Here is a 15,957-nt window from a genome sequence, read left to right on the forward strand (position 1 = left end):
CATTGCATCCAAATTCCGTTCAATATAATAGATTAGCATAAAAAGTAAAAAGTAAAATTATTCTTGACTAATGCTTGAATGAATTGTGATAAAATTATATTAATACCTTCGAGATTTCCTAGATATAATTTAAAACTATCACAAAGTGCTTCACTTTGTGAACTATCCAGCCCACAACATTTCAAAAGAAAAAACAAACGGCAATAATAGTTAGACAGTGTTTATGTTAAAAAAGAGATTATAACATTGTTCATTAGATAAACAAGTTAAATTAAAAAGTCAAATTATTCATGACTAATTCTTGAATGAATTATGTTGTGTATCAATTTAAAACGATATTGGCAAATGCAAATACCTATGAGATTTTCCTAGATATAATTTAAAACTATCTTCACTTTGTGAACTTTCCAGCACACAATATTTCGAAAGAAAAAAAAAATCAGCAATATTAGTCATACAAATGTTTATGTTAGTATGTTACCATCAAAGAAAATGATAATCCACCAAACCAACATTCTACAATATATACAAAACATCTAGAAAATTGGGAAATATTAGAAAAACTATATTGAGTGACATGGATACTAATTTTCTACAATATCTTACACAATCAACCAACAGAATCTTCAATCATTTGGTTATCTCGTGTTGCATCATCAGAATCACTAGTATCGTCGTTACCATCATGATTGCTCTGGCCGATATCACGATTGGCATCACTGTTATTGCTACTCTGTGTTTCAGCATCAGACATGGATTCACCCCCTTGGGCATCTCCATCAGCCTGGAATCTTTGCTCAAACTCAGGAGCAACAATCTTAATCATGGCATTCAGTGCCCTGTGTTCTTTGGTTAGTTTGGTTACGCCTTGACTAACATTACTTTGACTTCCAGCTGCCAAGCCATCAGAGCAGAGAAGCAAGGCTGCCGCCGCCACATCCTCTGCTCCAGCAGCATTAGCATTCCCCATGCTCATAGGAGATTCATTTTCTCCATTGACAGAGGGGGCAGTGCTCATTGCCCAGCTCCCAGCAACTTCTGAGGCAAGAAGATCAGCAGTTTTTACTGTCCCATTTTCAGTATCCTGTAGCCTTTGCTCTGAGCAGCCTCGAATCGTGCAGTTGCCATCATTAGGTCCTGCCTTTTCTTGTGGCTGGGCCTCATCATCAAGCTGCATAGTTTCCCCTCCGAGGTTGCTGCATCTATGTAAAGCAGTATTTTTTTCATTGAAGACAGCATCACCAACTTGACTTTCAGTTTCCATAACTCGTTCGGTATCAGTAGGATCTCCCTCTGGAGCCACAGCCATGCTGACTCCCTCAATATCTGAACCAAATCCCCTGACCAGCCTATCAGCACTAGTACATTCCAAGTCTTGAGTGCTACCGTGGCTTACCAGGCTGCAATCATGCTTTTCGGTTGTGCTAACATCATCATCCTCAGAACATGATGCATCATTTGTATCTTGGACGTTCTTTGGGGTAAAAGAACCACAAGCTCCTTTACAGAGCTCATATCTTTCACCAACATTAATTTTTCCAGTCACAGGTTCCACAGGATCAGTTTCTATAAACGAATTCTCATAGTGCTCTTCATCCTCCAAAGTCCTTTGCATTGCCTTAAGCTGTTCCTGTTGTTTTGCAAACAATGCAGAAATTTCCTCTGTGGTGGAGTAAAATGCGCGGAGCTGAGTCTCCCTGTGTCACAGTGGAATTTAATTTATTTACTTCACAATCAATTCAAACTAAGATTACAATAATCTTTAAGGCCAAGCATAGAAGAATTTAATTTTCATACAAGTCAACATTCCGTGTCTACTACCCAATATATGTATCTTTATAATTATTTATCATAAATTTATTCTGTATATTCCATGCTTACCGAAGAATTATGCGTTCTCTGGCTCCTTGAAACCTCTGTTTTTCAATTGAAAGGTCACGGATTGCAGCAGCAATCTCAAGTTCAAGAGCAGAGACTTTTGCCCAAGCTTCTTCCCGTGCCACCTGCTAACAACAGCCCAAGACATCCTCAGACTAACTCAGAAACTCACATGCAGATCGTGATAAGCTCATAAACCCTTCCTCAAGTAATTAATTGCCCAAGAGAAAAGTGAAAACCAAAACATACAGAAAGGTGAATGACTGATGAAATATATGTGGAGGTTATTTTAGAGAATATTTACATTCAAATTTAGGAAACACAACAGTTGACAATAGAGTTTCATCCGTGAAAAGCCTTTGTGAGAGTAACTTTATATTGCATACAAATTACAACCAAAATTCATGCCTTGCTTCACAAAATTCATATACAATTTTCTTAGTCTGAAGGCAGCAAAAGTGAAGCAGGTAAAATCAAGATTCAGGTCAAGCTAGGGATAGAATATGTGATTCTTCTTAAATGTAATCAAGTGGAAGAAATTTTACACATCAAATGCGTTGATTTTGCTATGAACTTTGGCCAACAATTAGGAGAGTTTTGAGTCCAGTTAATGCATCACAACTGCATAAACCTTGATCCAAAAAGGAAGAATAATACTGAGATTTGAATTGCAAAGTAAAGACCTATAATCACTACCTTTTCACTTTCAATATCCTTTCTCAGTCTTTTTAGTTCAGCCTCCAGTGATTCTGATTTCTGTAAGAAAATAACAAGTAAAATAAACACAAAAAGTACCATATATAGAGAGAGGTGTCATAATAATGTGTTGTCAAGAAGAATGCCCACTCAGGTTAGGGCAGCAGGGTTATCCTCAGTAACTGTGTGAATTCTTCTCGAGTTGAAAGAAAGCAATATATGTGTGTGTGTGTGTGTGTTTGTGTGTGTGCGCGTGCACGCGCGTCATACAAAAACTGTTTTAATAAAAAAATATGCATGGTAGAAAACTAGATTGAAACATACCTTTTGGCTATTCATTGATACTAGTTGTTCATCCTTGACTTGAATTTCTAGCTGTCTAACTTTCTTTTCTGAAGTAACTAGGTTTTCCCTAGCATCTCCCTGTTGAAAGGATAGAATAATCACTGCTGAAGATATGGGAGGCGAAAACGTGTGATAAAAATTTCAATTTTCAAAGGAAAAACATCACGAAATTACCAGCTTCACTCGTAATGTTTCTACAAGCAAGCGGCTTTCTTTCTCAGACTCCTGGCAAAAGAATTGATAAATTTTGATTGTAATTAAAATATGAATTAGGCACCAAGCAACAATAAGAACTCATAATACTTATTTTATTCAATAACAAACTATATAAATTAGTCCCATTCCTAACAAATTAATCTTTTAAAATTATGGAAGCCATTGCAGAATCAAATCTTAACTTGAAAATGAAGCCAAGATCTAATTTCATGGGTCCACGCCCTATATACTATTTCCCTGCTTAATTTCAGGTTTTCTTTCCATTACTTCCTTATCAAAGTCTAGCAATGGCATAGAGTTCAATTGATGGAGAACACCCATGAAGCCTACCACTAATAGTTAGGACCTATGTGGCTGATGATTATTTCCATATCAAACTATGTTCTTCATGATTTATTAGGAAAAAGTGTTCATAGCTCTATGACACATGTAAAGAACAATGAAAGATATTCTGGGTAAGATCAATGAAATAACTTATTCTCCTTCCTCGGAGCATGAAGATCAAAGGCAAGAAATAACATCAAAGAACGCATAACTCACCTCAAGTTTACTGATAACTTCTTGCTGTTCTCTGTGTTGTCTTAGATAATTATCTGCTTGTCTCTTGATTTCCTCTTGGGCTTCAAGTTGAATTCTCTTTATTGCAGAGTTCAAATCTGCAGCTGCTTGTTCCCTCTCCTCTCTTCTCTGATTTCTTTCCTCATCTAGACGAGCTTCAAGTTCAGATATTGTTGCTTTCTGACTATAAAAGCAGTTCAAATTCAAATTAATTTCCATCTCAATTAGAAACAAACAGATATGAAGCTTAAAAACTTAGAAATAATGAAGAAATTTTAGTGGCGGAAAGAAGGATAATACCACAGATATAGTATATCAATACAGGACATGTAGTTACCTCTGAATAATCTCATCTGCATCAATACGGGATTGCACAGATGCACTAAGTCTTTCTTTAAGATCCTTCATGGAGCTTCGTAATTCAGCAGACACTGTACTAAGTGAATTTATTTCTTCATGCTTCTCATTTAATGCACATTTTAGTTCCTCAATCTGATCATGGAAACCTTTTGACACGATTTCCTTCAAATCTTTCAGTTCCTACATGTTCAACTAGCTTAATTAGGAGATGATTAAAAAAACAGTTGAATTTAATTGTTAAAACAAGGTAATGTCACTAGTCTAAAAACCAAACGTCCTTGGTAAGTAGGCAACATGTACAAAAATAAGTTGATGAATGAATGAAATACCAAAAATAAAATCCTTTGTCTAATAATATCCGAGCAATAACATGTAAATATACTTTAGATGTCCTATATAGTGTGTGGGACCTGCAACTAAAATGGGAGTTCACTGAAAAGAGGACATTGAGTCATAAAACAATTACTTCAGGATTGCAAGAATATTAAAAAATCAACTTTCGTTTTATGATGAAGCTAAATAAACTGGCAAATTCAAGAATAAGCTAGTGACTGTATTCACCTTTCCAGAGTATAACTCACAGCATAATATGATTGTTTTCATGTCAACGTAGTAGTCACCAAATTTAGATTAAAAGAAAGCTAATATCAGAGTTTACTATTCCATAAATAGACCCAAAAAGTGATGCCAGAAAAAAAATAAAAGTTGGCAATAAAAAGAGTTACATTTTCATGGTGAGCCATCTGTGACCGGCTTTGACCTTTCAATGTCTCAATGGTCAGGACGTGTGATTCCAATTGCTGCCTAAGTTCCTGCAAGTTTAAATTGCCAAGGCATCTCCATTAGCCAAAACAGTATATCAACCAGTGAGCTTCTAAATAGGGTGATAAACACTACCGTATTAGATCTCTGAAGGCTGCGAACATCATCAAGGGAGATCGGACCATCAGGAGCACCAATGCCAATGCCTTTAAACCTCTTGCTATCCACATCCAGCTCGTCTTCAGCATTACATCCAACATACAGATAAGTATCAATTTGCAACAAAAATTTCCCAGTCACATTACATCCAAATATCACAAATGGAAATCATAGAAAGAAAACCCATATCTCAAAATGACTTTTGAGCAATTGATACTTACCTGACTTCCTTTTCAGAGTTGAACCATTTGCTAGAAACGACGGCCTGTGCACTTCCCGATATACAAAAGCATAGGAATTTTCTGAAAGGAAAGTGGATAATCAAAATACAATAAAAACATAACAAATAAATATAATCATAATACAAACAAAAATCCCCACTGTGATAAGCATATAACAAAGGATCATAGTGGGTATGCAAAGCAAGAGAAATTACAGGTAGAAAAACTACTAAGGAGCAGACAAATATCAAATTAAAAGGGCAGCCTGGTGCACAAAACCCAAGCCAATGCGGTCCCAGATAAGGGTCTATTGTATGAAGTCTTACCTGCTTTGCAAAAGGTTGTTTCCGAGACAAATATCAAATTAAATATTCAATCAGTACATAATACAGCTAGTCAAGAGAATGACTAGTGTAGTATATTATCCACAAACTTTTGATCAAATTAATTGATTAACATAACAGCAACAAAAGCCAACAGAACAGTAAATAATTGATGAACTGCAAAATGGATACAACCTTATTTAATATGTTTTGTCATAGTGAAAAAAATCATCAATTAACAAGATTAAAATTTTAAAAAAGGGTATCCATGAAACTGAAACAGAAAGAGTCCTTTTAAGATGACAACAAGAAGAGATCATTTTAGAGCAGGAAGGCTTGAGCTGCAACAGAGGATAGAATCAAGATACTATGAACAGAAAAATCAAGTGGAATCTGCTTTATTCATAAGGAAGAGATGTACATTAAACAGATTAATGGTTGAGGTGCATGAAAAGCAGCAATAGCTAAAGGAATGCTCTTTTGATTTGCTCAAATACAAACAATTATCACGTATTTAGTCATAATAAGAAAACAAATGGTCAAGTTTGTGCTCTGTTTCTATTTGAGATGCCATGGTAAACTAAATTTGTGACCCCATCAGCACCATATTCTAATTTACTTTAAATATCCAAAATCAATTAAATTTGAAGTACATATAAATTTTATAATTCATAAAAATACGTTATGCTTAGTTTACGATCTTATGTTGCAGTACCACTTAAAAAGTTCTTATTTTTAAGTATTTATAACCTCAATTTTGTCTTAGCTAAGACAATAAGTTCTTAAGAGGTTTTAAAAGGACTGAACTATTCAAAATTCCAAACATTTCAGAATTAAGAAATGATTTCTATGAGCCTCTTATCCTTGAAGCAATCTAGATTCATTGTAATATGATGCTTTGCAAAATTAAAGTTCATAAAATTCACTATCTTCATCTAAATACAAAAAAGGCACACAACAAACAAATTCATTTGAATACAGATCACAGAATTTTAAGGAAGATGCATGCAAGATGATGCAGGCATACAAGTAACATATTCACATAGATACACACAAATTGAATAAACAAAATACAGATTTTTCATGCTGAAAATATTTTTTGAATGTATCTGAGAAAATTAATGGACCAATGCTAAGCATCAAGACATAAGAGTGAAAACACGTATATAATACAGTGGCTGATAATGGAACAACTTTTTTGTAGAATTACATTCTTTTACCATTATGAGGAGGAGCTACAAATGCTATTATATCTCCATGTTGAAGTCTAGTTTGAGGAGAATGCTTTCTCAGCCTTGTCCAGTTGAGATAAGTCCCATTTGTGCTGAAAAGAAAGAAAAAGAATAGTAATAACATAGGGAATAAAACAAATAATAACATGACTATCAACTCGAATCCCTTGTTTATCATATTTTCCAACCTGGTATCCTTCAAGAAAACTGGCACAGAAGTATTAGGATCAACCTCAGCATCTCCTACCGCCACTTTATCCCTAAATATTTTGCAATGACTCCCGCTGACAGCCATTGTACTTATCTGGTAGCGTGGATCCTCAACGCATCTTCCCAAGCTGTGTTCATCCCCGCTCAGGAGAATATTCATTCCCTTTGTTTTACAATAAAGATCATCGTCAAACATAAATCATGACAAGAAAAAAGTAGCCGCTGAACTAGTTCAGCGCAAAAAATAAACAAGCATGGAAGCTAACTGAAATTGTTGACATCTTGAAACTTCCGAAGAAACAAGAACTCTTTTAATGCAAAGCCATTTCAGTCAAATGCATTTCCGTACCCTAAAAAAGAGCAATCTTTCTCAAAAGAAACTTGAACAGCTAAAATTTTTTGCTCGGAGTAGGTCAACAAAGTTCAAAGCAGCCTGTGAAACATCCTTTCACACTGTGCGCAAACAGGATGTAGTAAACTAGCTACTTCAGCCGAAAGATTATACAAAGATCAGGCGTCAACACCATAAAGTTGAATCCCTTCTCGATCAGCATTGCGGCGAAAACCGAGAAAGGCTAGGGTTTAGCGCTACGGTTGGGTCGCCAGTCGTGGGTCCTCGATAGGGTGAAGAGGAAGACAAAGGAAAGGGTGAAGGAGAGAGGGAAATAAGGAAGTGGCACCTGCTGTCGCTGGCGGGCGTTCTTCGAAATGGCGGTAAGGACAGCCCAGACGCCGCGATCGGGGTTTTGGACGGGCTGGTCGGAGAACTTGCGAGCCACCGCGCGGATCTCGTCCTCGGGCGTCGCCGCCGGCCTAGGAACCGGTGGGCCCGAAGCCACCGAGGCCTTCACCTTGTTGCCAGCATCGCCCGGGGATTCCACAGCCATCGCTCGTCCCTTCCCAAGAACCGACGTCAGAAGAGAGAGAGAGAGAGAGAGAGAGAGAGAAGCACAGTGCGCTAGCATATAAACCAGGCCCAACTCTGAACCGGATTATTATAACGGCTCAGTTCGGACATTGAGCTATTAACATTTACTCAAAACCCAAATTATATATATAATAAATAAACTTAATAAAATTTTTAAACAATTGACAAACAAAAAAAAACAATGTATAAATTTATTTCTATTTTTATTTCTATTTTTTTTAATTCAAACACGTATATAAATAAATATATTATCTCCATTGCTTTCCCCTGAACTCCTAAAATTTTAAAAAAAAACTATCAAAAAATGAATAATATGAGAAAAAACTAAAACCAATATGATTTGATAGAAAAATAATATACATATTTTTTTCAAAAAAAATAGCACATTACAAAAATTTACACTCCTAGAGTATTGAATGGCTGTCTACCTACTCAAGGCAATTCAACTATAATTCCAAGTAGTAAAATATACCAAAAAATGTATTAGTAATTACAAAAAACAAAGAAATTATTTAAAAATATATAAAAATATATTTCAAATATACACTTGTATATTTTATGAAGCCTGGGGTAAAAAGCCATAACTTCCTTGTTGAATGTGATGATTGAAATCAGTAGTGTTTCAGATACGAGTATATTCCAACTCACAAGTCGAAGAGGTCTTCGAATTGAGTATTTTCTGACACGAGGAGGGCCTGAGTTCAAAATTCTTCATTAGTAGAGGCCTAACAAATGGCGGTTTTTAAACCAAAACTGACCGATCGATCCAAACAAAATGGTTCGGTTCGACCAGAATGAAGAAGAGAAAGAAGTCTACTGACCTTATGCTTGTGACTTGACTATGGAAGTGCTGAGGACTCATCACTCAAATGCGAGCCGTTGTGTTCCGACTAAGGAGGAGTATTGGCCTCCCTTGGCTAGCAATTCAATATGGGTTCCTAGCTCTGCGATCTTACCACCTGAGCAAACAGCAATTTGGTGTGCATTTTGCACGGTGCTTAGTCGATGGGCGATCACCAACGATGTCCTTCCCTTCATCAGATGGTCGAGAGCCTCTTGCACCAGGCGTTCACTGGTTGTGTCCAAAGCACTGGTGGCCTGCACAGAAAATTTCATCCCATATCAACTTACCAATTCTTCGACAATAGCAAAGTTCATTTCTTAGTTCTTACGATATAGTTTATCTTTGTTTGCAAAATGTCTCAATTTTAAAATAGTAGAACCTCTCTAGATCTTTACTTGGTTCAAAAATTCGTGTATTGATATTGACGTATGAACACAGAAATGAAAATTTTTGAGTTAGTCAGGGAATTAGTATGGGCTTTTTCTAGTATTAGTAATTTTTATAGAATAATGATGAGCTTTTAATGTAATTGAACAATCAATCAAAATCAAAAGAGGATGATGGTAGAATGAGTTACCTCATCGAGTATCAAAATTGGAGCATTTTTAAGAAGAGCTCGTGCAATAGCAATTCTCTGCAAAGTGAGGAACAACAATCTTTTGAAACGATGAGAAATGCCATGATAGTGTAAATTATGATTATTACCTGTCTCTGTCCGCCACTTAAGAGGCTTCCTCGTTCGCCAACTAGTGTGTCATAGCCCTGAGTCGGATATTATCAATTGCCTGATGAATTTGGATGACGAGTGGAAAGGATTGTCAAGGTTGAGTCATTAACAAAGTGAACGTGTTATTTACCTGAGGAAGTGAGATTATGAACTCGTGAGCGTTGGCAGCTTTGGCGGCGTTTATTACGTCCTCTTTGGAGACATTCTCATCAGGAAGCCCATAAGCAATATTTTCTCCGATGGAAACAGAAAACAGAACAGGTTCCTGAAAAGTAATATGTTAGGTAATATATGGAATATGAATCGATCCAGACAACATTGCACTTCTGTTAAAACTCAAAATGAAGTGATTTTGTATGGCAGTACTTCACAATTGTGTGAATTTCTAATATGAAGTGAAGAACATAATAACACTTCTACCGAGCAAAGGAAGTTATAAAATCTTATATGCTTCTTGCCTTCTCAAAGACACATCAATATCCATTTTCCATTTCACATAGCATATCTCATACCTTTAGCATAATGTTGTTTTAGGTTGTGATCGTGAGCGCATGTTCTAACAATAAAGCATGTTCAATTTCATTTCCCGACAGAAGCAAGATGTAAATTATAAGTTCAATAATTCAGAAGGATAATCAAATAACTCTTGTTCGGGTACTGAATGCCAAAAGATACCTGATTAACTACTGAGACGACCTGAGCCCATTCCCTCTTGTCAAAGGTTCTGATATCTTCCCCTGTCACAGTAATGCGCCCTCTTGTTGGCTGGGTAGGGAAAAAAATTCAGTCAATGGGTCGTGAATCTCTTTTTAATATGTAATATTTTTTTTCGTAAATATTATCCCATATACCTCATAAAACCGTGCCAGAAGTTGTACGACTGTACTTTTTCCAGAGCCACTAGGTCCCACTAGGGCAGTTACTTTTCCACATTGGAGAGTCAGATCTAGACCATTTAGGACCTCCACATCAGGCCTCAAAGGATAAGAGAAGTATATATCTGCGCTAAACGAAGCCAATGAAAGTTATCCGGACGATCCAACTAGTTGAAAACAAAAGAAACAACAGGAGTTGCTCATCTGCGATCAGGATTAATAAAGAATAATCAAGAAACCAGTCTCAAATAGGAGATTCTGAGCAAATAGTAATATCAATGAACTTATTCTATATCCAGGAAAGCTTTGCGGTTGCTAATAACTAGAGATATGTTGCAGAAGCCACAGGGGCGCATGGCAAGCTCAGAATTACACAAATTTTGGAGAAAGATTGGACCTTGTAGCTACTTGCAGAGAGGACTTTTAACAAAACTAGCGAAAGGTATTACCAAAAAACTAATAAAGAAGGGTACCTTCTAGATGGATGTCTCCTGAACGAGCAAGGCTACATCCGCCACTTGTAGATCTCAATGCTGACATGGAATGATTACTTATGCCTTGCGCTTTCTTAGTAGGAAGTCCTCCATTATCCAAACTAAGATCAACATCTGCTTCATTTGTTTGAAGTTCCTTCTCTAAGCCATATGCGAGTGGCACATCAATTTCAGCAGAAGAAAGTATAGAGTTTATGCGTTCAGTGGCAGCGAATGTCCGGCGAAGATCTCCAAGACTGTTAACACCCCCTTGAACCTGCGATACTTGTAATTATGTAATAATGCACCTCTTATATTCAAAAAAAAATTATAGCAACTCACCGCAAATGTTAGTGTGAAGGTATAACCTATAAAGGAAATCATAGTTCCAACAGAGAGTTCGCCCTGAAATTGAACAATGAAGTGATCAAAAAGATAGGAAAAAAAAGGTCAGCATCGCAGATTTTTTTACTTCAGTTTCCAGTTTGAACATTAGCGAAAGATGGAAATCTCTCGTAAGAATGGAACACCTCTAAAGGCATTACATTTGATTGCAACAAGAAACCCATGTATCTAATTGCAACATAAAGCATACTTTGCCTATGATTGTAATGTATTTAATATTTAAAAAGAACAAAATGGGATCCATTTTGAATCTTTTGTCTATATGGTGACATTCTTGGCAATAACATGAGACATGTTACAAAAATATGAAGTTCCTTACTGTCTTCACTTTGCTTCCACCGAGAATATAAAGTGCCATTAGAGAAATGTAGACTACCATCCTTGTTAAGGATTCATTTGCAGACTTCAACAAACCAAGTCTTATTCCACTCTTCTGGTATGCAAGCACCTACAAACAAAATTAGATGGAAGCTCAGCATTTCACAAGGATTAAAAACAAATTGATCTGATATTGGTGGGAAATATTTCAGGTCATTTTCATTTCATTTTGCAAAAGTAAGCCTATTTAAATACTTCCTAGAAATTTCCTTAAATAAGAATTACCATGAAATTGTATGTCAAAACCTTACCATATTTCTGAAAATGGAGATTTGTCGCTTCTCACCAGCAAAGCTTCTTACCTGTAGAATGAAAAAAAGAAGATATGTGTATGACTATATAAAACCAAAGATGAACAGGAGATAAGAAGTAAGATAGTTGTGATACTTACAGTACGAATTGCAGAAAATGTTTCAGTTGCACAGTCTGATATGTTTGCTTGGGCCATTGAATGAGATAAGAAAGCAGGAATTGTTGACCGTTTAAATATTGCTGAGCATGTCAGAGGCATGAACATGTCATTACATGTTAGAACAGCTAATTTACAGTTAATGCATGGAAGCAAAGTAAGAGATTGATTCAAAGAAGCATATCCTATATAGTGATTGTCAAAATACAAAAGGGTCTAGCCTTAAAAGGTTAATAACCACTTCAATTGAATGTATACAATACATTTGAGAATTGTAAGATGAAAGAAAAATATTATTTACTTTTATACCAAAGTCCACAGGAAACATTCAGTGCAGAATCTACTGTAAGAATCAAGTTACAAATTCCTATGCAGTAAGAACAAACTCTGATTAGTCAAGCATCAGAATTGAACAATTTTATTTTGAACCAACAGTAATCAATTTTTAATGAAGTCAATGATCAGATCTGTGATTGCCAGATGACTGCAAGGAAGCAAAATACTAGCAAGAATAATATAGAGAACACAAAATAATTGACTTCAAACAATGTCATCAAAATCTGAAATGCAAGAAGACACAAAATAACAGGTCCATAATAAATAGATTTAATACAGTGTGTATCCTTGTCAGTGGATTAACTGCTATTACTATGGTGAAATATGCTCATGCATCGTGATGGTCCACAAGAAATCAGAATCTGCTACTCAGCTAAATTACTAAATCATATGACTCCTGACATCAAAAGTGAATCCTTTGATCCATGTTAAGTTTCGTTTTTGTGTTACAAAATTTTAGAACCCAAACTTTTTTGACAGACAGAGAACAAATTCTAGAATTATTTTGATGTCTCTTTCATACAAACACATGAGACAATGAAAAAGTAAGTATTACACAGATCATGCATACTTTGGGTAGTTATTGCTTCGCTCGGCAATAAAAGATGATATTCCTTAGAAAGATATATCTACAGTGTACTGATTTGGTGTGCATATAATCAATAACATGGACTTCCAGTTGACGGTGAAAATAATAATTTGATCATTGTGTGTGCCAATACATATTGATCAGCACAGTAGGGTTGGATGGTCTACTGACAGAGACAGTCTGGCACAGTTTCCATTTTTCTAAAGTGTTTTAGATAATACCATGCATACTCGACAAGGAATGATATATGGAACACATAAACAGGCAGATGGTAACTAAATAGTTGATTTGCCAAGGGAATGTTTAACTTACCTACTGAACCAGATATGGCAACCATAAGCAACACAAGGATAGGAGCTAATTGTGTAGAGAGGAAGAAAAGTATGCACACGGTACCTACAACCTACAAAAGAAGCAAAGAAGAAGCAAGATACAAATTCAAGTGAAAGTTTATATATATATCATGAACATAATCAATATATAGTAAAGTGAAAAAAAAATTAAGAGAAAAACTGTTAACAAAAAGAAAAATAAATGGATAAGTACATAGTTCAATCTCTTGAAATTATAAGTCAAATGCATATACAGTCTTTAATGAATAAGAATCTTGCCTCAGAGAGAGCTCTGAGCCCACGATCCCTTGAGATATTATCATTAACTAGGTCCTTCAGGGAACCCAAATCAGATGTCAACAACCCAGTCAATTCACCAACCTGCCCATGATAATAAATGTATCTATCAACAAGCAAAAGACCTGTGAAACTTACAATCCTCAACAAAAAATGGGAAACCAGCAGAGCAATAAATGCTGTGGTTAAACTTAAAGTTCCTGATAAAAATATGTCACAAAATTATAGGGCTCAAACTCTCAGAGATAGTGCACTCAGAATAAAATTAAAATGAATAACTATAACAAGTCAAAAACAGCAACAAACCATGAGTCTCACAACTTGAGGGCAGCTAATGTAATAAAAAAACTCAACAATAATTACAGAATACATACCTTATGGCGGTCAAAGAACTCAACCTGCAGAAAGAAGTATAACCACAAAATTTTAGATAATTCAACAATAATGTAATAAAAAAAATAAACTTGGATATGAGCATGAAGAGGAATTTAATGAATTTAAGCAATTAAAAGGTGTAGCTGGCATTGCCTGTTCTGACCAAAGAACCAAATTCAATTTATTTATTTCTCTAATATAATCATACTTTACAAAACCATTAAGAACAAACGTGAGATTTAATAAATTATTAGAATGTTTCTGGTGTATTACAATGGAATAACTAACAAACAATAAATTATTTGTGGAGGGGGGTTTATGCTAATAAACCAACTGGAAGTAAATTAGTAACTTAAGAAAGCAGATAAATCAGATTGAAAATCAGAGTTACACATCTTCGCTCCAATTTTCCTTCTCTAATTCCTAAACAATAGCTTCCGTGCACTTCTTAGATAATATTATCTTACAGAGGAGAAGAAAAGCAACACGATATTATCACAAGTGACAACTATACAATCATATCCAGTTGTAACCACAGGGATGACCAAGGGTAATCATACCTTTTGAATCAATATCTGTCTAAATATTTGGCCTCTTAAATTTGCCATAACCTCTTCCCATATAATGGTCATGTTGGTGACATAGATGATAGTAAATATGGGTTCCAGAGCATATAAAAATGAAATCTGAGAGAGAAGTCTCCACAAAGGCTCAGAAATGCTGCCTGTGAGTATCTGAAAGAACTTCCCTGTCATGATTTAATATGTAGAGACTATTAGCAGCTGCAAAAAGTGAAAAAAAAAAAAAAAAAAAGAGAGAGAGAGAGAGTAACCAGTAAACTGATAAAAAAAAAAGACATAAAAAATAGCAGCAGGCCTATTTAGGATAATCTTATACATAAAACGATCAACTAAATTCCTCTTTTGGGAGAAAAAAAGGTCTTATAAATGTATCAGCATTAGAAAAGGGAAAACTCAGTTGTACTTGGGGAAATTCTAGTAGTAATATAGTCTTGCATATAATTCAATGGAGGGATAAGATCCATGAAGAAGAGCTCAGATATTTGGGACTAACAGGGCTTCATGATTTGATGATACAGTCTTGCATAGAGTTCAACGATGAGAACCAAGTAATCGATCCCATATAGTTGGGACTGACATGGCATTTTGACGAAGATGTTACACCATCATCATCTCGATTATCTACCAGTTGATGAGAAGCTGTGAATTAAGAGGAGAAGACGAAGGTTTTAAAAATGTTGGTTTCACTAGGTATTCTATTGTCTTCAAAAGAAAATTTCAATACGTCTTACAAAAAAAACACCTTTTTATCAAACAAGCTTTTACAACAAAGAAGTAGAAGTATTTTTTTTTTTCACTCCTCCAAACAGAACCTTAGAAGTGAGACAGGTGTAAGATGTTGAGACCAGAAGAAGTGAATTAAATATACAAATATACGAGAGAAGCGCGAAAATTCTAACATCAAAGCCAAAATAGGAAATGATCTTCAAAGGCAAGGACCGAAACATCCATTACCGGAAAATATGGGCATCGCTAGGGTACAAGCAGTTCCCCCAATGAGAGAACCGCACGCGGCGGCCATCCGGAGCTTGTGGCGAGTGATGAGAGACCAGATGACGCCCCAGCTCAAAGCGGCAGGAGATGCGGGTGAGAAGTCATCGGAGGAGCTCTCTCTCTTGGACACGGATTCGAAGTCGGCGGAAGGCGCCGACACGTATGCCGCCCGTGCGCCTCTTCCGCTCCTCCTCCGCGCGTCGACGGTGCGGGAGGTTAAGCGCAGGGACAGCCGAGGTGATCCGGGGAATAGAATCGTGCTGGAAAAGCGGCCGGAGATCGAGCTTCCTGCGGAAAACCGACTTTTCCGGAATGGCGAGGAGGAGGAAGAGGCGGCGAGGGATTGGATCAGAGCGACGGAAGGAGCGGCCATGGAAACGCAGCGATCGAAATGAGACGACAGCGCGTTGTTGTGACCTGGGCAATTCGTGGAGGGACCCTATTCCCAACCGTTT

The 15,957-nt window shown here is 36.3% G+C and overlaps 2 protein-coding genes across 5 annotated transcripts; both read right to left on the reverse strand.

Moving 5' to 3' along the window:
* Positions 1-448: 448 nt before the first annotated feature.
* On the reverse strand, positions 449-7,847 carry LOC122041429. 2 transcript variants are annotated; one of them, XM_042601103.1, is made up of 13 exons: positions 7,641-7,847; positions 6,939-7,123; positions 6,739-6,842; positions 5,196-5,276; positions 4,951-5,054; positions 4,779-4,865; positions 4,031-4,233; positions 3,676-3,877; positions 3,094-3,144; positions 2,899-2,997; positions 2,575-2,634; positions 1,882-2,003; positions 449-1,697 (listed from the first exon to the last, which is right to left on the reverse strand). In XM_042601103.1, exons 1-13 carry the CDS (start codon positions 7,845-7,847, stop codon positions 611-613), a joined length of 2,592 nt encoding a protein of 863 aa, XP_042457037.1. In that variant the 3' UTR covers positions 449-610. The 2 variants fall into 2 exon arrangements, with proteins under 2 accessions (XP_042457037.1, XP_042457036.1); XM_042601102.1 differs by having other exon boundaries at positions 1,882-2,006.
* Positions 7,764-15,890, reverse strand: LOC122041430 (ABC transporter B family member 28-like). 3 transcript variants are annotated; one of them, XR_006128979.1, is made up of 18 exons: positions 15,464-15,890; positions 14,489-14,676; positions 13,928-13,951; positions 13,536-13,637; positions 13,237-13,327; positions 11,982-12,082; positions 11,842-11,892; positions 11,532-11,660; positions 11,150-11,212; positions 10,808-11,084; positions 10,311-10,459; positions 10,135-10,224; positions 9,590-9,724; positions 9,438-9,494; positions 9,310-9,366; positions 8,710-8,986; positions 8,537-8,583; positions 7,764-7,856 (listed from the first exon to the last, which is right to left on the reverse strand). XR_006128979.1 is itself a non-coding variant. In XM_042601105.1 (17 exons), the coding sequence occupies exons 1-16, from the start codon at positions 15,873-15,875 to the stop codon at positions 8,750-8,752; spliced, it is 2,163 nt and encodes a 720-aa protein (XP_042457039.1). In that variant the 5' UTR covers positions 15,876-15,890; the 3' UTR covers positions 8,330-8,583; positions 8,710-8,749. The 3 variants fall into 3 exon arrangements, 1 of the variants encoding a protein (XP_042457039.1); XR_006128980.1 differs by lacking the exon at positions 7,764-7,856 and having other exon boundaries at positions 8,330-8,583; positions 9,438-9,517; XM_042601105.1 differs by lacking the exon at positions 7,764-7,856 and having other exon boundaries at positions 8,330-8,583.
* Between the last annotated feature and the right edge of the window lie 67 nt (positions 15,891-15,957).

The sequence above is a fragment of the Zingiber officinale genome, chromosome 2A (genome assembly GCF_018446385.1).
Source record: "Zingiber officinale cultivar Zhangliang chromosome 2A, Zo_v1.1, whole genome shotgun sequence".
Taxonomy (NCBI): Eukaryota; Viridiplantae; Streptophyta; class Magnoliopsida; order Zingiberales; family Zingiberaceae; genus Zingiber; species Zingiber officinale.

Coding starts and splice junctions, on each gene's coding strand:
- LOC122041429 (XM_042601102.1), bottom strand. CDS start 7,847: ATGGCTGTGGAATCCCCGGGCGATGCTGGCAACAAGGTGAAGGCCTCG. Junction 3,878..4,030: donor GCAGATGAGATTATTCAGAG/GTAACTACATGT, acceptor CTGCTTTTATAG/TCAGAAAGCAACAATATCTG. Junction 2,998..3,093: donor AAACATTACGAGTGAAGCTG/GTAATTTCGTGA, acceptor TCCTTTCAACAG/GGAGATGCTAGGGAAAACCT.
- LOC122041430 (XM_042601105.1), bottom strand. CDS start 15,875: ATGGCCGCTCCTTCCGTCGCTCTGATCCAATCCCTCGCCGCCTCTTCC. Junction 13,952..14,488: donor GACAGATATTGATTCAAAAG/GTATGATTACCC, acceptor TTCTTTCTGCAG/GTTGAGTTCTTTGACCGCCA. Junction 11,893..11,981: donor CATTTTCTGCAATTCGTACT/GTAAGTATCACA, acceptor TTCATTCTACAG/GTAAGAAGCTTTGCTGGTGA.